Source organism: Triturus cristatus, chromosome 3_2 (genome assembly GCF_964204655.1).
Source record: "Triturus cristatus chromosome 3_2, aTriCri1.1, whole genome shotgun sequence".
NCBI lineage: Eukaryota > Metazoa > Chordata > Amphibia > Caudata > Salamandridae > Triturus > Triturus cristatus.
Window position 1 is genome coordinate 602,621,723 of NC_140584.1, and position 22,807 is coordinate 602,644,529.

At 43.0% G+C, this 22,807-nt stretch overlaps 1 protein-coding gene across 8 annotated transcripts in view; it reads left to right on the forward strand.

Annotated features, from left to right (window-relative positions):
- ADGRB2 (adhesion G protein-coupled receptor B2) overlaps positions 1–22,807 on the forward strand; it is a 1,096,893-nt gene that overhangs the window by 178,770 nt on the left and 895,316 nt on the right. For all 8 annotated transcript variants that reach the window (XM_085648478.1, XM_085648471.1, XM_085648472.1 and 5 more), the window contains exon 2: positions 14,823–15,555. In XM_085648478.1, coding sequence (XP_085504604.1) covers positions 14,838–15,555 — 718 coding nt within the window. In that variant the 5' untranslated portion in view covers positions 14,823–14,837. The remainder of the gene's footprint in view (positions 1–14,822; positions 15,556–22,807) is intronic.

Here is a 22,807-nt window from a genome sequence, read left to right on the forward strand (position 1 = left end):
CCATTTGAAAATACAATTGTTCCCCATTCACCGCTGAGCTAGGGGTTCCATTTCACGGGCATGACAGTGGCAGTGAGCAGTCTAACTCCTCAAAAGATGATTAACCCTTTTCTTGGGTTTCATATTGCTAAAATCCCGCGTCAAAGCCCAGGAGGGTGGTTATTGGTGTGAAGGCCGTAACATAACATAGCATAACATGTGTATTTGTAAAGCGCACTTTCACCCCTGATGGGGCATCTTGACACTGAATAACAGATGTTTATTGTTACCCAACTCAATGGTACTCATTTTATCAACCTCAGATAGATGAAAGGCTGATTGGACCCGCCAGGATTTGAACCTGTGACCATGAGGTCGAACACAGGTCCCTGCAGTGGACGCATTAGTCCACTGAGCGACCAGACACGGCCATCATTACTTCGGATATTACTTTATGCCCCTGCTTTTCTTGGCTAGTATTTATCTGTGTGCAGAATAAAGTATTTAGAATATCCATCGGTGTCTGGGCAAGTGACTTATTAAATTTCTTCTGTGGTGAGATCTGAATCTTTAGTCTAGAACACCTCCCTGAGTAAGTCTTGGGCTGCTCTGCTTCCCGCGAGGGGAGAGGGAGAAGGGTTTAAGTTTTGGGGTGCTATTGTGCTACATGAGGCAAAGCAGCGCAAACCAAAGTGACAATGTCTATCAGCTGTGACACGCAAAAGTAGTTTTGCATCGATAGCTGATACCTATGCATCGGGAAAACAGCATGGTACTGCATATTGCGTAGCCCACATTAATCTGTTAGAAGTGGGAGTACCAGGGAAGGAACAGTGCAAATATTCCTTGGATTCCCCTCAAAGGCATATCAACTAATGTCGTGCACGATAGAGTGATCAGGCTTTGCTTGGAATCTTGAAGCCAAATAAAAACAAGTGCTACAATGGGCAAAAAGTGAATAGAATTATAGTTCCACGCCGAAGACATGGAATTACATATTTTGAATGATTTAACCTTCGGAAGATGTCTGGAAATAAAGATTTTCACTGGAAAATATCCTTGAATAGAAGAATCATACAAGAGCCTTCACTCAATTTCTTTGAGTCCCACAGTGCCAAATTATGTTTAGCTGTGAGTTAACAAGAGCATTTTAGGGCAAGGGTGACCGACATGCTTGACACACAAAGCCAATTCAATGCATCGCTCCGCAATGTTACGATGCGCTGCTAGAGATTTTCATCCAGCATTGTATTGCTTGACTCCTTGTAAATCATGACCGCCTTCCGAGGGCAGGCAGCTGCTACTTGGTTGCAACCATGGTGGTTGAGGTCATTTGCTAGTGGTGTCTTGGGGTCTGTCCTACTATCGCTCTGCAAAGTAGGCCAGGCAGAACCCTTTTCACATTTGACTCTCAGTGTGAAGAGGGTGAGGAGTCCAAAGCTTCACTGGGAGGAAATGTGGGGGTCAAGAGCTCAGAACACAATCAACCAATAGACACAATAACTTGAATGTTCAACCAAGTGCTTGCCTGTTGGTAAAAGTAATTACTTTAAATACAAAACAAAATTAAATATTGCTACAATACAGTGATGAATACAGAGTTAAATTCCTGGTTATTTCTTTAGATAATGATATTCACCACCGCTCTAATGTCCTCTCTCCTCCCAAGTAACTTGTAGGGACTATAACCCTCGATATTGATGGAAAAAGCTCAAACTAGACATACATGTATAGTATCACCGTCTCTCCCCCAAGGGTGATGAGAGCGTAACAGTCATTGGTCTCACCTTGTGGTCTCCTTTAGGTAGCAAGATTCAAGTATAGGGCACAAGTCATCTTCAAGTGTGCCACCATTCAGAAGCTCTGGTTCTGGGTGTGCCTTGTGAGATTTGCACGACTCGCATAGATTGGCTGGTAGGCCGGGTGCAGTCTACACTCGCAGGGTCTGCTCAAGGGTTAGGAGGGTAACGGCATCAGCAGATGGCCGTATAGATCCAGACATCCTAGTGCTGCCTCACTCATGAAGGTGGTCTCTTTGACCTGACGGATGCCCTTTGGTGATTACTGAAGCAGGCTCTTGAGCGGGTTAGGTTTGTAGTGGTGAAGTGCACTTGTGGTCTCTCTGGCCCATCAGGCATCCAACAGTGAGGTGCAGTTGCACCTGCCAGGGCAATCAGGTGGCCAACTGAGAGGTGTAGTAGCAATTTCCCAGGCCAATAAGGCATCAAGTGGCCTGTAGTGTTGCGGCCTATCGGGCAGTCAGCAGCAACGTACAATTGTGGTAATAGTTCATGGCAGCATTGACAGGATGTCTTCATTGATGTTATTTAACATGTCATTAGTGATATAGGAGGAGAGGTGTGGCACAGCGGCCAGGCCGGCTGCCTCCAGAGCTCGGGGTTCACGGTTCGATCCCTGCCAGCAGCTCAGCCCAGTACCATGTGACTCTGGGTAATAGCTCGCTTAATCATCCCTTTGGGCCCCCAGTGCCTTGAGACCTTTAGTGGTGATTAGTTTGTGCTTTACAAATACTGTGTTACTATGTGGTATGTGAGGTCATAAGCAGTGTATGTGGGGAGCGCAAGTTATAGTTGTTTTACTAAACAAAAATGGCAAATTTCAGAGGTTTTTCAGGCTTTAAATGTTAGCTCTTATCTAATTTCAACACCTAATTATGTCACTTTAATCCTTAGTATTTTCAACGAATTTCTGTGGGTTTTTTGTATCATATTAAAAGTTGAGCATATGCCTAGCACCCTTGGGAAACCTCAGACCAAGACCTGCACCTTAACCTTTTCAGGCATACAGCCCTCTATGGTGCACACCTTTCATTAAGAGAACAGTCACTGCATTGCATATGGCTTCGGATTTATGGTTTGCATGGCTGTTGTGCGAATATTGGCTTGTGGTATGTGTATACATATATATGTTGCATGGGTAATACAAGAAAGTGGGCTATTAGTAGCGAAGGATGTAGGTCTTTACAAGCCATAAGTCTGCAACCTTCCTTTGAGGAAGAACCAAGTACCCAGTAGCACTTCAGTCTCTTAAGGTAGCGATGAAAAGCAGTCGATGGCCTACTCAGTAGAGGTGGTGTGGGTTAGTATCCAGTCCACAAAAAACACCAAATAAACCATTATCCAGGCCTTCTTTTTATTTTAATAAAAAAAAGAATATTGCTTTAGTATGCAGATAATACTTCACACTATGCAATAATTTACAAATATGTGCAATTAGGAAGGTTGAAATACCTATGATGACAGCTCCTAACAGTCCAGACTTATAGAGAGCACTGAACCCTGAGACTATAATATCCCCCCACATATACTACACAGAATATAAGTGGGTGTAGTTATTAAAAGACAGGCCTACTAGATTTGTATGGGTGCCACCACATTCTTAAAAGCAGAAACATATAACACAATTAAAACTTTTAGGGATGGTACCACTTTACAATAATATTTATGAAACGCTAAGTATTATCTTCAATATTATCATTGTCAATAAAGCATTACAATTTCAATACAATATGAGCATAAGTCTTTCTTCTACCTTTAACATGATCAAGTGCAGCCTTAAGGCCAGTCCGCAGGGATCCCTGCACTCCAGACCTTCTGATAAAAGCCCAAGCTCCAGGAATGCTTGGAATAGAAAGAAACCTCTCTCCGGGTTGTCAATCGATCCCCTGGGAAACATGGGGCGGCAGATGAAAACACTTTATGGGGCATCCTGGCAGCCTCACGAACAATCTAATGGACATTGTTGGTACCCCTTCCTCTCCTCTCGTACCACAAGTAGCAAATATGGAGATTTGTAGTCATTGGTGAGGGTTTATGGAGCACTACATGCCTGAAAGCCTCTATATTGTATTGCCAGCCTGGCCACAGGAATGTCTTCCTTCCTGTTTTTTTTTTCATGAGAACTTTCGCTGACAACGCCATGGGCCCAATACTTACGAGCAAGTGTATACACATTTGTGAATCTGTGAGTTTGATCTTTTTCAAGAAGCTTGAACATTTGGTTATTGCTTTACTTTAGTGCTTTTTATTTTATAATTTCAGGAGTGGAGCCGAAGTGAAGAAAATAGACAGTACTATATACAGATGAGGTGCAGTTTAATTTTGAAGGTAGTGGAAGATGTTACAGGATAAGTGGTGCTAGCCCATGTGGGCACAGGACTTTATGGAGATAACATTTAATTTGACAAGCACTGTATATTTGAGAAATTATTATTTTAATTAGTTAGCATCACAATGTTTATAAATGCTTTGCGACTTTTGTAATGATTGACAATATTGTGACAATAACACATACCCATTTGGGCGCAACGTCACGAACAACAAGTAGCCTTGTAAATGATATAGATTTTTCCTGTAAACCCTTTCCATAGGCTAAAGTTTGTTACACAAATACAGAAATGACGTGTGTAATGCAAGATATTAGTGGACCACTCTAAGATGGCGCATTACTATTGAAACAGCAATTAGTTCATCATTAATATTCAATAAACATTTGAAGTTAAAAGAAGACAAAGTAAGGGCGGTCAGCACCTTGAAAAAACGCGTAGATGCATTTTGTGTATCCGCACACACACACATATATATATAGCAACAAGGTAAGAATATAAATGTAAGTATAGGTTTACTTAACTCCACATACATGTATGCACCCTATCTCTATATGTATGTATATAAATATGTGTGTGTGCATATATATACATATGGAGATAGTCCGGCTACATGTATGTAGAGTTGAGTAAACCTATACTCACCTTTATATTCTTACCTTGTTTCTATATTGATCCTACAAATAGTACAACATGTTTTAACTAGAGTTTAGTGTAGCAGCATACATTTCTGCCATTGTCTCCCCTTGCATCAGGAAAGTGTGTCATTGTTACGTCCAAATCCTCATAGATCTCGTGCTCCTGCTCCACTAACACAGCCAATATAGAGCAGCCCTCTTGTTAAATCTGATACACACCTATTCGAAACAGCAGGTATATAACTGAGTTATGTCCCTCTACGTCATTGGTTCTCATTTGGAGTTCTTGCTTCTTTTCCTCCGACCTTCCTTTGGCGTTCTTGCTTCCCCCTCATCCTCTTGTCTCTGTGCTCCCCCAGCCAGATCCATTGTCCATTAGCTTCCCCATCTCACCCGCCGTTAACAGCTTGCTTTACCATCCCTTATTACCCGCCCTCCTTTGTCAGCTTTGTCCTCCAGCCCCTCCGACCAGCCTTCTATTATCAACTTGCTTGCTTGCTTCCCTAGCCCTGCCTGCCTTTCGTTGTTAGCCTGGTGGTCAACCGCTCCCACCTGCCCTTTGTTATCAGCTTGGTGCTCCAGCATCTCTCGCCCACCCTCCCTCTCTTGTCAATTTAGTGCTCCAGCTCACCCTCTGTTTGTGAAATTGCTGCCTCAGCCCCTCCCGCCCTCTATTGCCACCCCCTTCTGCCTACCCTCAATTGCCAGCTTGCTCATCCAGCCCCTCCCTCTCTCCCACTCTTCCTCTGTTGTTGGCTTGCTCTCCTGTCTCCTTACACCCACCCTCTGTTGTCCGTGTGCTGTCCCATGATCTCTTGTATGTCCTCTACCCCCAACTACATAATTCTCTCCTGCAGTCCCCCCCATCTATGTTGCCTCATTCCCCAAACCCTTCACCGGATTTCATTTTTTTATTAAAAACAAATTCAAAGCGCATTGGTACTGGCCACTTCATAGCACTTCCTTTTTTGAAAAATATTTTTTGCCATGCTGTACAGCATGACTAAAAATAATTGCCAGTAGCTCTCTTAGATGGGACCTATTGGCTTTGCCCATGCTTTTTTGTGTATGTGTTGGAAGCTAGTTTTCTTTGCATTTCATTTTTGTAGATTTCTCTTCCATTTCTCCATCTTTTTAACCAGTTCTAGGGTAACACAGGAGTCTTATAAATGTTTGAGATTTATTAAGTGTAACCAACATGTAAGAGCGGTGAGGGTCAGAACATGTGTGCACAGGTGAGTATTCTAAATGATTATTTCCGGGGTGAATATTCAGAACAACTTTTAATGCTCACTTCTAATGATCCACCGCCCAAAGGTCATCTGCCAAAATATTCAATATATACAGAAGGAGCATACAATTATTATCATTTTCTCCACAGATAGTTATTGAAGTCTATAAATAATCCAAGTTCCAATGCAAACTTCCTTGTTCACTTGTCTTTGTTGACACTTATTCATCTCAGTTGACACTTGTTCCAATATCTTCAAAATACAGATCAATCAGAAATTTCTATACAGCCAGCCTACGCGTTTCGTCCCCCATGGGACATCTTCAGGGCTGTTAGAAGAAAACACACAGTAAAAATCCATTCTACACAAAAAGTGAATATACCAACTCAAACTAAGTACCACACTGTTGATAAAACGTGCTCAATTCCAGCTGCCTATAGAACAATCTAAGATTTATAGCACAAGTGTTTCCCCTTATTTGTGAAATAGGTAACAGTGTCCCAACAAATCCCCTACAATAGCATTCTCAATATGTCTGCCTATATAACATTCTATTTCGATCCAAATTTTAAACTTTACCAATTTGAACTCACCTTACATAGTTTTTTTACCCATTTCAACTGAATATCAAGTTGAATAGACTGATCATTTTGAATTAGTTTGAAAAAGAAATATCGCTGACTTTGATTCCAATTATCCATGATATATTTAATTCGGTATCAAAGGTAGCACCCAGATTTATTGAGTTTCCAGCTTTTTAGCTTTCTGTTGTGCACCTGTGCCTTCAATTAGGGTATGCTCTGTGTGTGTATGTTTTGGGCCTCCAGCTAACTGGCCAGATTATGATACAGTTGTAAATGTTTATAGAGCTCTGTTTTGTTGTCATACTCCTTAAGTTTCTCAAACATCACAAGCCCCCACCATGACTTCAACCTTGGGAGGAAGGGAATAAGCAGCAATCTCACCTCTTTTCTCAATACATCCATCATCACATCCACCTTTCCTAATCAACAGAAACATGGAGAGGTCAGACCCCTCCTCAAGAAACCCCTGCTGACCCCAGCGAACTCAAGAACTACCACCTCATCTCCCCCCCTTCCTGCCAAAGTCCTCGAGAAGGCCAGCATCAACCACCAACTCACCGAAAACCTGGAGAGCAACAATCTGCTGGACACCCTCCAAACCGGTTTCCGCATCAACCACAGCACTGAGACCGCCCTGATCGCCACCACCGACGACATCAGGTTCCTCCTCAACCATGGGGAGACCGTGGCTCTGAACCTTCTCGACCTTACAGTAGCATTCAACACCATTTTGCACCACACCCTCATCAAAAGACTCCGCCACATTGGGATCCACAGAGCACCCTCAAATGGATTGCATCCTTCCTCTCAGACTGACCTCAAAAGATCTGCATACCACCCTTCACTTCAGAACCCATGAGCATCATTTGCGGAGTCCCTCAAGGCTCATCCCTCAGCCCCACCCTGTGCAACCCATACATGACGCTCCTGGCAGACATCCTCAGAACATACAGCCTCAACATCATATCCTACACAGATGAAAACCAGCTCATCCTCTGCTCTAGGAAGACCCATCCATCACCAGGACCAACTTCCACAGCTGCATGACAATTGTTGCCGAATGAATGAAGACCAACTGCCTGAAGCTCAACACGGACAAGACGGAAGTGCTAATGTTTTGGGATCAACACTTCCCTATGGAATGACACCTGGTGGACCTCCTAAGTCAGACCCATACAGACAGATCACACCCACAACCTCAGCATCATCCTGGATAGTAAACTCACCATGAAAGCCAGATCAATGCAGTCTCCTCTGCCTGCTTCCACACCCTCTGCATGTTCCGAAAGATCTTCAGATGGCTCTCTGTCAACACCAGGAAAGACTTCACTCAAGTCCTGATCACCAGCCGACTGGACTACTGCAACGTGCTCTACGCAAGACTCACCACCCAACTTATGAAGAGATGATACAGAACTCAGCCGCCAGACTCCTCCACAACCTCCCCAAATGGGCCAATGTCACTCCCCATCTCAGGAACCTCCACGGGCTCCCCATGCAGAAAAGATGTCAATTCAAGATGTTGGCACACACATACAAGACCCTCCACAACCAAGGACTAGCATATATCAACTACATCCTTAACTTCCACCAATCCTTTAGACACCTGCGCTCCTTCCCCCCTCACCCTCACTCTCAAACCCCACATTCGCTGAAGCAAAAGTGGAACACGCCCCTTTTCCTACCTCACTGGCAAGTCCTGGATGACCTCCCTCTGCATCTCCGAACATCATCCTCTCTCCCTCAATTCAGAAAAGGACTCAAGACCAGGCTCTTCGCCTAATCCCAGCCGGAACCCAGCACCTGGATAGCCTCACAGGTGATGAGTCGCGCTCTACAAATCCGAGTTGATTGAAGCTTGTTCTTTGGTTGCTTGTCCTCCAACTTGCAGATGTTTTTGACATCCAGAAATCTCACATCCCTCGTATGTTCTTAAGCAGTGTAGTACTACTCCTACCCTACATAACTCTGATATGAAAGGCGTACCTCTATCAATGAGTGTAAGAAATTGGATTATTGGGGGGTGGAATCCCCACACAGGCACCAGCCACAACCCTTTTCAGGGTGAACCCCAAAGTCACTAAATTAACCTGCGCTTAACCCTCTTGTAGCTTGGCACACAAAAGTCAGGCTTAACTTGGAGGGAATGTGTAAAGTATTTATGCAGCACACAAACAATATTAAAGTGAAAACACAACACAAGAAAAATTGCTACTTAGCAAAATAGAGTACATCTTAATAAATAAAATGATACCAGAATAACAAAAATCCAATCAGTAGAATCAGAGATATTCAATTTATTTTAAAATTAAGTGAAAATAGCTTCTAAAAGCAAAAAGCGCCACTCTTGAACATTTGGTCATGCTGGACCAAGGGAAATTCACAAGTTGAGGCCGACTGTGATGGATCGTGGGTCAGGGACAGGGATAAGGTTAGTCCCTCTGAATAGTCTAGCCCAAGGAGTTATTTTAGCGTTGAAAGGAGGCTGAGCGTCATGTTAGTCGTCACTGTAGTTTGAAGTTCAGGTCTGGTATCGTGGATGGTCTTTGCCATAGCTTTGTATTGGCGGTTGTCTTGGTCTTTCATTGCTGTAGCGCAAAGTGTGGTTCTTTTGTTGCCAGTCATTGCTGTCAGGAGAAAAGAAGATCTAACCAGAACTTCATTTTGGCGGTTGTGGCAAGCAGCAAAGTGTTGGCCTAAACTAGATGGTTTTCACATTTTCTTTAGGAGTAGTACACTCCTATGCCAGCCAAGGGTCCAGGACTTGAGGGACAACCATGGGAATCAGGAACTCACTCTAGTAGGGGGTGGCAACAGAGCTCAGGAAGGTCCAGTTGCTGCCGGTCATTTTATGCTGTTACAGGGAGGCCTCTTAAGCTTGTTGAGAACCTCTCGCTCCCTCATGAGGTCAGCCAACTGACTTTTGGAGTCACTCTGGGTAGCCTGGAATGGAGGCAAGCAGGTCCAATCCTCCTTCCCAATCAGCAAGGCAGTCGTCTGGAAGCAGGGTAGTCTTTCTTCTGTAACTCCGGCAGGTCAAGGAGTATTATGATGAGTGGCTCTGGAGGTCCAATATCTATACCTAATGCCAGTCTTTGTGTTGAGGGAATCTTTGTCCTACCCTGACATCTAGTTTTGGAAAGTTCTTCTCCTTCCTCTGTAAAGGATCCAAACTGTCTGGTGGTGACAGAAGGCAGGACCTATCTAGTCCCAGATTTCTATGTGTGTGTAGGAGGGAAAGTCCATTGAAGTGTAACCTCCCCAGTCATCCTGCCAGTAAAGCCCATACTGTCCACACCTCAGCCCCCTTTGTGTTGCTCCCTGGAAGCAATACACAAACCTCAACAGCAGAGCCATTCACAGTCATGCAGGGGTGTGGAATTTATTAAAATACTTACCTGTCCATGGGACAAGTTGCTTCATAAATCTACTTGTCATGTGAAAAAATCCACGTGCCTCTTTGGTGCCACTCAGCGTGGCGACAAATTGTGGCAGCAGTCTCATTGTATAAGGGCTCTGATTATAGGCTCTATGATTATGCTGGGCCTAATACCATAGTAAGGTTTGAATTCTAGCAGTTCCCTTATTTTGCCACCTTTCCATAGATCTACATGCTGGAGGCAGTAGCGGCTCCTGGAGGGAGTGCTGTGTGGCAGTGGGGGGGGGGAGGGACAGAGTGGGGGGTAGAAAACTCCGGCATACGACTGAACGGAACCTATAAGTACATAAATATAACTTCTTCCACGGTTGGGAAAAAAGTGGGTGGAGGAAAGTGAACTTGTAAATGCTCAAGAGATTTTCTCATGAGCAAATCTACACATGCGTATTAGTTTATGCTAAAATGCAGTTCGCAATCATTTTCTAGGAGTAAGATTTCCTTGCCTACTTCTGTAAATTATTGTAAATTCATGAAAGTCGTAAATCTGCACTATTGTTTGGACATATACTATGGGTGCACTTTTGTGAATTAATTTAAGAACTGGGCACCTAATTAGGTCGAGTTAAACCAGACCCTTTGTTTTTACTAAAATTCTGTCTCTCTCTCTCTCTCTTTCTATCTGTAGGCTGACTTCACTGTGAGTGACAGCATTCTGTTCTTTCGTAAGGAACATATCGGCACACATATCGGCACTCAAAATAGTTTTGTTCAGTGCCAGGGACTACTGTGGCAATGTGTGCTTTTTGAGACCAATATTTATTATTGCTTTTTGACAGTGTTTTTTATAATGGTGAAGACCTGGCAGCTCCCACAATAATACCGTTTTACAAAAAAAATCAAAACAAGACATGTGTTCACAAACCAAAAGACTGACCACCAATGTCAGACCTATTGGCTTTGCCAATGATTGTTTCTTTCATGGTTATCATAATCTTGAAACTGGTTGTACTGATTTTCCATTCTGAATATTTTTGGGGAATACTAGCATGCATCAACATATTTTACTAGATGATGTTTCAAAGAAATGGCACCTATAATTTCACAGTAGTTTAGCAAAAGGTTTTATTTCCTAGTTGCAGTTTTTTGAATATTTTATGTTGAAAGCAAAAACTCATCAATCTTGCTTTCAAGCTACTGCAAATATTTGCATAGAATCAGAACATTCTGGGATCATTATGCGTAGCCTTATATTGGTAAACTTTAAAACAAGTGTACATATTTTTGTACTGGCACCACTGTCAGCAGTGCAACCCAAACTTACAACATTTCCTGAGAGCTCTCTCCCTAATAACAATGGCTTTGCATTAACGAACCATAAGTACAAGTTCAAACAGCATTAACATATGGACACAAATGTTAGCTTTGCATGCAGACAGTGCTCTTCCCTGATCCATAACATAGTACTGTAAACTGGCAGCCAAAGGGTTTGTGATGCGGGGGTTGGGCCTACTTGTCTCAAGGACAATATAAACACGAAAACTTGATGTCCTTGACTCCAAACAATATATCCTGTGAGTTGGGCTACAGGAACTCCACACCCCTTGTCATGTGACCCAGGGCAATGGCAGAAGGCACAAATCGCTGGGACAAGAAAATGGCAACTTTCTAAAAATGTATTGTCATGTTGGTCATTTTTGTTTTCTTTTTGTAAACTTTTCTAATGTTGCATTATTGTTATATGGTCTAGCTTTGGAAATGATTTTCATTTATGTAAAAGAAGAGTGGTTATCCTTGTTCTTGTCCGAGTATTATGTAAACATTATAACTGAAGAAGTGTGTAATGTAAACTCTGGTCAAATTCATTAACTATCTTGCCATTTAGTAAAAAAAAAAAGTAAGTAATTCATTTAACCACTCCTTTGATTGTTTATAACTTTCTAAAAGTGGCATTTTCAGAATTCTTACTTAAAATCCGACTTTACAATCAAAGATGATTTTAAATTACAATTTATTTGAGTGTCAACAGAACAACTCTATTTACTCTCAATCTAAAAATAGGAAAAAATAGATGTAGTACTTAACCCGGTGTTAGTCAATGGGAGAGATAGGCCTTACAACCGTATAAAAAGAATGTAGCAGTTATTCACTGCTAGCACATCTAAAGTCTAAGTACATATGTCATACTTTTTAAATACAATGCACCCTGCATTATAAGCCTTTAGTTATTTTAAATCAAACAAGGGAACCCACAAGGTAGATAAGGACCTTGGGTTTCAGTTTGTTTACAGAAATAAAGGTCCTTAAAAAACACAATAACGAAACAATAAATATAGACTAGAATCAGCACTATATTAAAGGTGTCCAGCCGGACAATCTATTTAATGAATCAAAAAAATGCAAGGCGTATAAGAGCACAGTAATAAAGTGGGACACAGTCCTGTGTCCTACACAAACACAAAACAATAACATTTAGACAAAAACATGTCAGGCAAGACAAGAGAAGCTTGTAGCCAATATAAATAATTAGGCCAAGCTTTTGGAAAAACATTTAGTGCACTTGTTTAAACACATTGGATTGATGTGCATACTGTTTAAACAAGTCGACGACGTTTCGATCCTTTTAAAACAATACTAGGATCATCATCAGGACGGGTACAATACAAGCCTGAATTATACACTACTTTGGAGCAGTTGAACGGGCGAATTCAGGAAGAGCGTGGAAGCTCGGTGGAGCTTAAAGGTAGCTGCAATGAGCAGTCCTTAAAAGATTAATTAATTGTTTATATGTGGAGTCTGTAATGGAGGGATAGGTGTGGTAGTTTCATGTATCGGAACACTGCAGGCATCTAGGAGGCACAGTATTCGGATGAATTGCTACTGTTTTCTACCACTTTTCATCACTTGTGTGTCTCTCCTAGAAGTACGTATCCTTCAAAGTTTATTTCTTTAGTTTATCTTACATTAAAAGAGATAAACTAAATAACTTAACATTGAAGAATACGTACCTCTAAGAGAGACACTTGCAAAGCATTATGGTTGCTGTGGTTTTGAAACATCGATTTGAAACACAAAAATGAATCAGAGAAAAAGTGTATTGAAATGAATGACATGTTAACATCCACATGTAGAGAGTCGATTCTGTTCTATTTGCATGGTGACATTTTGAATAATACTCTAAGGATGTGTCCACTGCATCTTTAAGGAAAACCCAATGTGTAATGCCGGTACATTGTATTCCTTCATTGCTGTCTAAATCATGTTTAAAAGATCAAACGGACGCACTCGCATTTTCTCAGCTGCATATGACTAAGACTTTTTTAAATCAAAACACGTATTGCCTTGAGACCTGCCATAAATAAAAGTTTTGACCGAAAGCACATTTGGATGGGCCTCATTGCACGGACTGAAGAGGACGTGTTTTTCATTGGAAATTAATAGGTGGTGATGCGCCTTACAGGCTCCAAACCAAGTGGCTGGGCGTCCATTACGTCGCCTTTTCGTTTGGAATGTTAAAAGTATGTATTTTAAAGGAGCTATATTGGCAATATGTAACAGACTATAGGTCTATCACATCCACTACTGGAATTCTCATGAGCCCACTGCTTGTTTAATTGTTATTTCATTTTCTCCTCCATTTATTACGATACAACTTGATGTGATTTGATCTGATTTAGATTGGATTTGATTTGCACGAGTGATATCGATATTTATATTCCACCATGTATTAGCCTTATTGTTTCTCTTTTGTTCTGTTTGTAGAAAAAAACCAATGAAATTCTTTTAAATCAAAAAAAAAAGGGAAGGTTAATGCCTGTCAAAAGGTTTATTTTGACAGGTCAAAATTGCAGTTTCAAAATTGCAATACAGACTCCAGTGGCAGACTTTAGATGTGTTTTTAAAGTTCTACTTCCGTGGGTGGCAGAATGACTGCTGCAGGCGCACTAGTAGCGTTTAATTTACAGGCCCTGGATGCAGGTAAGTACCATTTACTAGGAGCTTACAGTAAATTAAATGTGACAGTCAGATCTATGTTAATTTTCACCATGTTTGAAGGAGAAAACACAAGCACTGGTTAGCAGTGATAAAATGCACAGAGTCCTAAAGTCAACAAAAACGAATTCCGCAAACAGGAGTCAATGAGGGGTACATTGTCCTCGGAAAAGTTTTCTCTTACATAAAATTATTATTGATTGTGCCCTTTCTTTCCCATTGAACACAAAGTCACATCACAGTCTTCTTTGGAAATGTACATGGGGCACAAAACGAGTAGTCCCAGAGTAAATGTGCAACACCCAAAACATGATGAGTATTACATGAAATATGAAATGTCTAAGGCTGCATGACCTTTTGTGTTCAAAAGCAAAATTTCAGTAGACAAACAATGTAACAATGATTTTGCGTTACAGAAAAAAACAGCATATGTAAACTATAACAACTAACTACAGCAGCTAACGTGTTCCAGATTTTTTGAGAAAAATATCAAAAAAATATTAGGAGTGTGTTCCCATTTATTTGCTGCTACCTACTGTAAACAGGAAACGTAGAATGCCTTATGTAATGTTCACTACGGGAGCTCAGTAAAGTGATGATACCAATGTTATGTAGCACTTATAGTACCCTATATTGACATTCGACCTTTGTCTCCACTTCTGTTTTCTTTTCCATGTTCCACTCTATTTTTTCTCATGCTCATGTATTTAACTATATTTCATTTTAATCCTTCTCTTGCTCTTCTCTCTCACTATTTCCCTGGCCTTCGCTCCAATTTCTAGCATTTGCTCCCCCTTCTATTTGTGTCTTTCTCTGTCATTCTCTTCTATCATCTTGATCTGCCTTGTATTTTATGCTTCCCCGTCACCTTTCCTGTCCTTTTGTTTATTGCAGGGCACATGACGTAGGATGAACACTGCCTGTCATCTCTTACTGTCTGTGATATCGTCTGTTGTCTTGTCGACATCGGGATTTGATCCCACACCGGGTACATGTTCAGCACTGGCCTCCGGGGTTCTCTACGGATCTTTCTCTCTTAAAGACCTGTTCCCCGTCATCTCTTCAAGTTGCTCCTGGACTCTGGAAAACCCCGACCCGACGAAGTACTCTCTGTATCTCAAGTTCAACCAAGACGAACACGTGTGCACTCACCTTTCCCCCATGGTACAGCCACTGGACCATTACCTGCCGAACCACACCTGCAGCCATCCCGAGGAGGGGGAGGAGGACGGCCTGGAGCTCTGCCAAAGCAGCACCACCTTCACCTTTTTGCACTTTGATAAGAACTTCTTGAGGTTATGCTTGTCAGCGGAATTTGTTTCCATCCAGCATTTGACCGAGGTGACCCTAGACTCGCAGTTTGTGGAGGTCTTGCTGGTCAATAACGATAACTCAAGCCAATTTGCCTGTAGTGTGCTGTGTCGATGGTTCGAGGAGTGCATGCATGCTGGGGAATGGAGCCATCGATGTGGTATCAGCCAGACGGGTTGCCCCTGCCCAGAGCGGCCTGCTCATCACAATGCCACCATCTCCAATGTCATTATTCCGGCCACCAGCAGCGACTGTTGTGTGACAGAAATGCATTCTGTAAATGCGAATGACTTGTACTCTCAGGACCTGAAGTACGGTAAGGCACATTTTTTATTTCTTTTTTTTCTGCTTTGCTGATCAATAACTATACTGATTAACAAGTGTTTTTGAGATGAAGCCACAGGCTTTAAAGTTTGTTTCTGTAGAGGGCAGAAAAAACGTTGTCTTGTGGGAACGTATACCGTCCGAGGGGCCTGGAATGACTCTGGTTCTGTTTTAACGGATGCTAAATTCGTTGTGGAGTTAGTTGATATGTCAGAGGTAAGGGGCATAATGACATTGAAGAGGAGTTGCATGGCGCACTGGATTTTCAATAAAATTTAGCACAAAACATGGGGCGCAGCAGGAATTCAAGCTACGATAATACAGCAGAATAGTGAATAGACATGGGTTGATGATTCCAGATATGAAGGGAATGGTGAGTGGGAGAGACAAACACCCAAACAGCATAGTCACTGGTGAATTAAGATTGCAAATTCAACAACATGTGTCTAACAAAAGTAATTGAATGGATGCATAAAAGTTTTTCTAAATGCAACTCTGATAAAACACAGATCCTGCTTTTTGGCCGAAGAGAGATTTCCTCCAACTTTTAAATCTCTGATTGGTGGCCTGAAAACTTGCCTACTCTCTCCAATATCTACTGATCCAAATCTGCGTTTTAAACTTGACAAGGAGCTGGCTTTTCGGTGACAAGTGCTGGCAGTTACTGGCATGTATTTTTTAATTTTGAAAGCTCTAAAAAAAAATCTGTATGTTCTTCCTTTTCAGGTGCGTAAATCAGTGGTACATGCCTAAATTACGTCCAGACTTGTTTACACTAAAAGCTTGTATATGGGTCTCCGTAAAGTTCTGATAACTCGATTACAGGTGACTCAAAATGTGGCAGCGTGTCTGGTTCTTGGACTACCCAGGCGCTGCTCTATATCACATCATCTCAGACAGATGCACTTGTTGCCAATAGCATACATAAAACATGCATTTTAAGGCTCTGGCGTTGGCTCCGAGATATCCTTCTACAGATTTTGCCCAACTTACCTCCAGGATAGGTTTCTTCCTTACTCTCCTAGCGCACTCTTGAGATCAAGCAGGGCCTTAAATTCCAAAGTTTAAACTACAAAAAATGGGAGGAATGTCATTCAATTAATTAATTCACTCAACATGTACAATTTAGATTTTGATTGAAGTTAGGGTATATAAATCTAAAATTGTTGTGGTTTCAGAGCATCTGAAATAACATTTGGTGCTGTTACACAGTGCAGTGGTACCCAATGGATAGAACATATAGGGATGAGGGTTAGAGTCAGTAACGCGGACTGTCCCTATGACTTGCATGTTTTGCACATCTGTCCCCTGACAGTATTTGTACTATACACCATCCAGTCTACCAGTTTCCCACTCTGTTCAAGTACTACAGGCGCTACATGGTTTACTTTGCAATTGCTTAGCTGAAAATATATTTTCCTTGTATTCAGAGCATTAATAAACAGCTACAGTGCATAAACTAAGCTTGTAGAAGAACCGTAAATATACAGGCCTTCCAATTCAATTGGCGCCACCATGTGTCACATATCTGCTCTCTTCACAGGGTGGATAACCACCCCAGCATATCAGCTTTTGGTTTATTTATTTATTTATTTTGGTGGGTGGGGGGAAGGGGCGGAGTCCTTGTTAGGCAGTTCACTGGACAAAGCCCCACCCCCTTCTCGCACTAAATATTCTGTGAATTTGGCAATTCTGAATGTACTTAAAAGTAAATTTCAACTAAGGCGTTTATTAGGATTTGGCTGGAGAGGTGAAACCTCAGGGTTTACAATCCAGGCAAATTGTCAGTGGCCTGGTGTTCCCTCACTCAGGAATACCAGGTGCAGGAATTCGAGTCTTGGTTTTACCAGGAGTGTATCTCCCCCGAGTAAACCTGTAGGTAGAGAGTGGCAGGGACTTCGGGCATTGACATGACCCAACACTCCTGTCCGCTCCATCTGCCCTGTGGTGGAGCAGTGGAGCCAACACTCAGAGGCCAAAGCCTCCCCTAATCCTAAACACCCTCTGCACCCCTGCCCAGCTCCTTCGTGACATGCACCAGCCACAGCAATATGTACCTCATGTGAAAGCAGGTGATAAGTATCAGTTGATGTGTCCCTGGAATCAGGGAAAATATGAAATTGCAGAAAAGGACCCATTAAAAAACAGAGGGCTAAGAGTTATGCACAGGGTTAAAGCTTGGACCAGGGTTAAAGTGATGTGGTGGCATAGTGTTGGGGTTATGCTGAGAGATGGACATAGTTTACGTGATGGCATTAAGGTTTAAGGTGCTTGAGTCAGGGTATTTAACAGCATGTGGTTAACACTGGATTTTGGCTGGAAGTAGGATGAGCAGGCTTTACTGCATGAGTGAGTCCTTTGCAAAAAAGACAATGTATTACTTGAAAAATGGCAAACAGTCTAGCCTGTACCTTTAAACTGAATTAAAAATCGCATAGCATTTTGAATTATGTTGCTCAAGTTTTGATGTGGCTTTTTTACTTTAAATTTTGAATTTTCCACCTAGATCAGTAAGCGTCCTGAGCGGTATTGCCATTTTACGCCACTCTGCTTGATAACCACTCGTCTGGGGTTTTCCTAGGTTTTTACGTGTATGGAACCCCAGATCAGATTTTACTGGTCGGTAATTTCCAATAATAAATTTGCGTGAGGCTTCAGCAGCAACATCAGGCAAGCTTCTTCATTCTAGCCCCCCTTACCTGACTGGTCATTTTTTTGCAATAAAGGAGAGCACCTTTTTGCCCTTCCCTCCCCTAACTTCCCAGGCCCCCTCTTTCAACCACTGCCAAGCACCTGTCTCGAAGCTCACATTTACCACCTGCTGAGAGCAGTGATATTTGTGAGCGTTAATCCCCCAGACCATGGAAAACCATGTAGAATTCCACCCGAACAGTTAGTCCCAATTTTGGGGAGCAGAATTTAACTTGTAATTGCATGGTAGTGGCTGGGTGTTGCCTCACGGTGACATTAATTTTGCAGTGTTTGTACCCTACCAGTGTCGTTGAACTCATAATGAGGGCCCTAGTGTTGAGACCAGAAACTGCTTCTCAAAGCAATTTATGTTCAACTTTGAGTGGGCAGTGCAGCGCCTGTGTGCATATGCATAAATTGCCATGCCACCTTTCTCATCGCTGGTCCGCACCCTCACCTTTCCTTTTTTCTGTTGATCTGGGTAACGGAGAACTTCCTGCACACATGTTCAGGGATTATGTACAGTGGGGCCTTTACCCCACATTTTTCTGGGATTTCTTAGTTGTTTTTTTCAACTGTTTACCCCCCATCTTTATCTCGGGCCCTCTAAGCTTGAACAATTTGGTGCAGCAAATGTGCAAAGTGCTACATGCAGAATATATGTAACAGCTGACTTGCAATTTTTTAATTGCGGATCCAAGGGATAACATCTACTTCATGCCTGCGCTGTGTATGCTCATATCGGGGCATGGTTTCGGAAAACCTGGCTAGCGTAAATGCACAGCACAGGAGAGCTTGTACAGCAGGAGACTTTATAGTTTTAAGAAACAGTCAATAGGTAAAGATGGGGAGGCTGAAATTAGGTGTATTACTGCCTTCCTCTTCAGTTGTGAGAAACTGAGCTATATTATCGTCCTGTTTCCTCTTGCATGAAACTGACTGCCTTAAACAACGTGTGCAATTAAATTGAAGGGAGGGTGAACACACAGGACTAAATAGCCAGCTTTAACTTGATACCCAATGACTTGTTTAGATTTAAGTATCAACATTCATGTAATTGGCCTCCACTGCCCTAGAGTTCAAGCCACGAAACGAATCTTCACTATGGCTTGAGACTTTGTTAAACCTTCACATTAGGTCTTATTGCCAGTCTGGTCACTAGGTTTCTAAAGAGTTCTCGCACTGTGGTGTCGAGCCATTCTCACTTTCTGGTCAAGGTAACACTCCTAGATTACACTGCGATGTTGAGCATTCCTCCCTCCATAAGTATGTTTTGGAGGACAAAGCCTTACCACACTCTAGTGACTCCAGCATTTAGCTCTGGGATTGAAGCTCTTGAGGCTGTCCTTCATGTCACGCACATCCTTACAAGATCCATCCTGCTACAGACTCCTTCTTCTCTGCAGCCGTTGTGCCTCACTGCTACCTGTGCAGTGGGTATTGAGAGGGCACATGCCTTGAAGCTTGTGCCAATTGCTTCCTGACAAAAGTGAAAAATACTACAAGATTCCAGTACCTGCTGGCAACTCACCTGTACAGAGGAAATGTAGGAAGAAGTACAGGTGTAAAAAAGTGCTTCCATCACCTCAGCTCACCCCTTTTACCTTCTGTACTGACCACTCAAGACTTGAAGGGACACCTGTCTCAAGTCCACCTGTTTCATTGAAAGAGTTGTGTCTGCCTTGACCTTTCTTATAGGTCATGTAGGACCCATGTAACTGGTTGGGGTGCTCTTTGGATTACCACAGGCGGGGTTTTCTTCAGCACAATTTGCCCCATTTCTGACTTGGCACTTATCACCTGTGCCACAGCCTTTGGCTGCAGTATCTCTATGCACATATCTGATGTCGCTGCTGGCACCTGCTTCTCCGGCATCTATGCCTCAATTACTGGCACTGAATCCAAAGGCTCTGGAATCTCTTTGAAACCAACTTCTCCCTGAGCCAAAGGCACACCCCCCTGATCCAGGAAGGAAGCTCAGCATTTGCTGGAGTGGCATCTATGGAGGGAGAATCAGACACTTGACTCTAGCTACAGGACCACTATTCATGACATGGTCAGCAGCAGCTCAGATCCTTTGGGTGAACTCACAAGAGATGACAGTGTGAAGGTGACTCAGTATTTTCCATTCAATCCAGACCATTACCAGGGATTGGGTGATGATAGTAGCGTCAATACATCCCTTCAACTAGAAATTCTGCACCTGTCAGGTCTTCCTCATTCCCTAGTGGCCTCATACCGTGCAGTGGTCTGGAAGGAGATCTTGCAGGTACTGGTACCCTCTGTAGAAGCAAAAGCAAGCACTTGGACAGAGGTATTCCACCCCTTCTGTCAGGCAGCAGAATCACTTTTGCCTTTTAATGAGGTTTTGTTAGATCCGGTCATGGCTGTTTGGGATAAATCATCTTATTTACTGGCATAAAGTAGGATAATAGCCAGGGATTATAGGCCTGTACCCTGGTAACCAAAGTTTTCTTTCCGTTCACCCTTCACCTGAAAGTTGGGTGGCCCATGCTTCCTGCTCTTAAAGCTCTCCACTGGAGCTTTCCCTTCTGCCCAAGGAGCCAGGGAATTGAAAAAGCTGGAGGCAAAAAGGTCTTTTCAGTGGGCTGCTTGGCCTTAAAATTTCTTAATGCCACATGCCTTCTGGGGCACCATGTGTGTGTACTGTGGAATATGACGAACCTATTACTCCCGAACATCTGCACAGATATATTTTGGCCCTAATTAGAAATGGCCAGGCAGCCTACCAACAGATTTTTCATTCGGCTCTGGACACAGAAGAAACCTTGTTGAGTGCTATGGGCTTGTAGGTTCCCCTTCTGCGCCATACCTGGTTTAGGGCTTCATATTTTCCCTTGTTTATCCAGACCTCCTTAATGGGCCTACCCTTTGAGGTATTTCAGTCTGGCTCTGGAGTGTTCTGAGACAGGTGAGCAATTGTCCGCTCCATGGGACTTCACCTTTTCAAAGATTACTGACTGTTTTGGAAGTTTCAGAGCTTCGGATGGGAGTTCAACTTGCACCAGTTACCACAATGCCCGCAGCAATCTTAGATCCCTCAGCTTTGACAGTAGAAGGGCTGTCGAAAAGGCAGTGTCTAAAAAGCATCCTCTACTACCTCCTCCTCCTTTTCCTCCTTACACTCCCGGCACCCCGAAACAGCTCTAGTTTGACTTTGTCTGAGCGTATGAGACCAAAGGGAGGCCGGGTGTTCTCCTTTTTGCAGGCCTGGAAAATAATACCTTTGTACCAGTGAGCCCTTCAAGTTGGAGAAAGAGGTTATACCCTTCCATTCCAGCAGGCCTCTCCCCATATCCCTGTTCCTGTCTGACAGAAGGCATATTCATATTTTGCAGTGAGAGGCAGCACATCCTGCTTCAGAAAGAAGCAATGGAGTTGAAGCTGGAAGATTGGGTGGGGAGATTCTATTGTCTGTACTTCTGGCTTTCAAGAAGGATATTATTCTTCATCTAATCCTCAACTTCAGTGTCTTGAACTTCTTCCCCATCAAGGAGAAATTCAAGAATCTGTCTCTGCCCAGGTTCTTTTGATGCTAGACTCAGGAGACTGTGTGGTGTCCATATACTTGCAGGACATGTATTTCCACATACCAATGCTGAAGTTGCACAGGAGGTACCTGTGATTCAAGATTGGGTTAGCTCACTTCCAGTTTTAGATCCTCTCCCTTACAATAACATCATCACCTCGAGTCTTCACGAAGGTGATGGCAATGATAGCGACTCACCTTAGAAGGCCGGGGAACCCTGTATTTCTGTGCTTGAGCTACTGGCTGCTGAAAACTCAGGAATTGATGTCACGCTGCTTGAACTCTACAGCATCCCTGCAGTTCGACTAGGCCCTTTTCATCAATGTGCCTAAATCTCACCTGGCGCCCTAATAGGGCCCCCTGTTCATAGGGGAAGTACTGGGCACATCATTGCTCTGAGCCTTATGCCCTACTCAGAGGATATGGGTCATACAGGTTCTGATTCTGATGTTTCAGAAAGAGGCTCTAATTTCAGCTCTGATATTTTTCCCCTGCTAGGTCTGCAGCCTTTTTCCATACTCCTGGTGTCACATGCATGCTGTCACATGATAGTTTGTCCAGAAGTGCCTCTAAAGTCTGTGGCTCAAGCACAATGGAGCTCTGTTGGACACCATTGTGACTTCCTGGAACACTGTAGCGGATCTGGCTTGGTGGGCGTGGGAGAGTACCCTGAGGCAGTGATGTCCTTCCAACCCCCAACAGCTGTGGCCATGGTGGTAACTGGTGCCTCTACCCTCTTTCTGGAAGAACTGTAGATCAGATGCCTCTGGTCTCAAGAGTGTCAACAAGCAGGGAAGAGTGGGGTCTTGGGTGCACAATTACAGTGTTTGGTTGATAGCAAATAGTTTGGCAGGCTGTCTGAACACCAGGGTTGACAGGCAAAGTAAGCGTCATCTTGCTGACTACGAGTTGCATCTCCATCCATTGTTGGTACAGTACCTCTTTGACCTGTGGGGTACCCATCAGAAAGATCTGTTTGCCACTCTCAGCAACAGGCATTGCC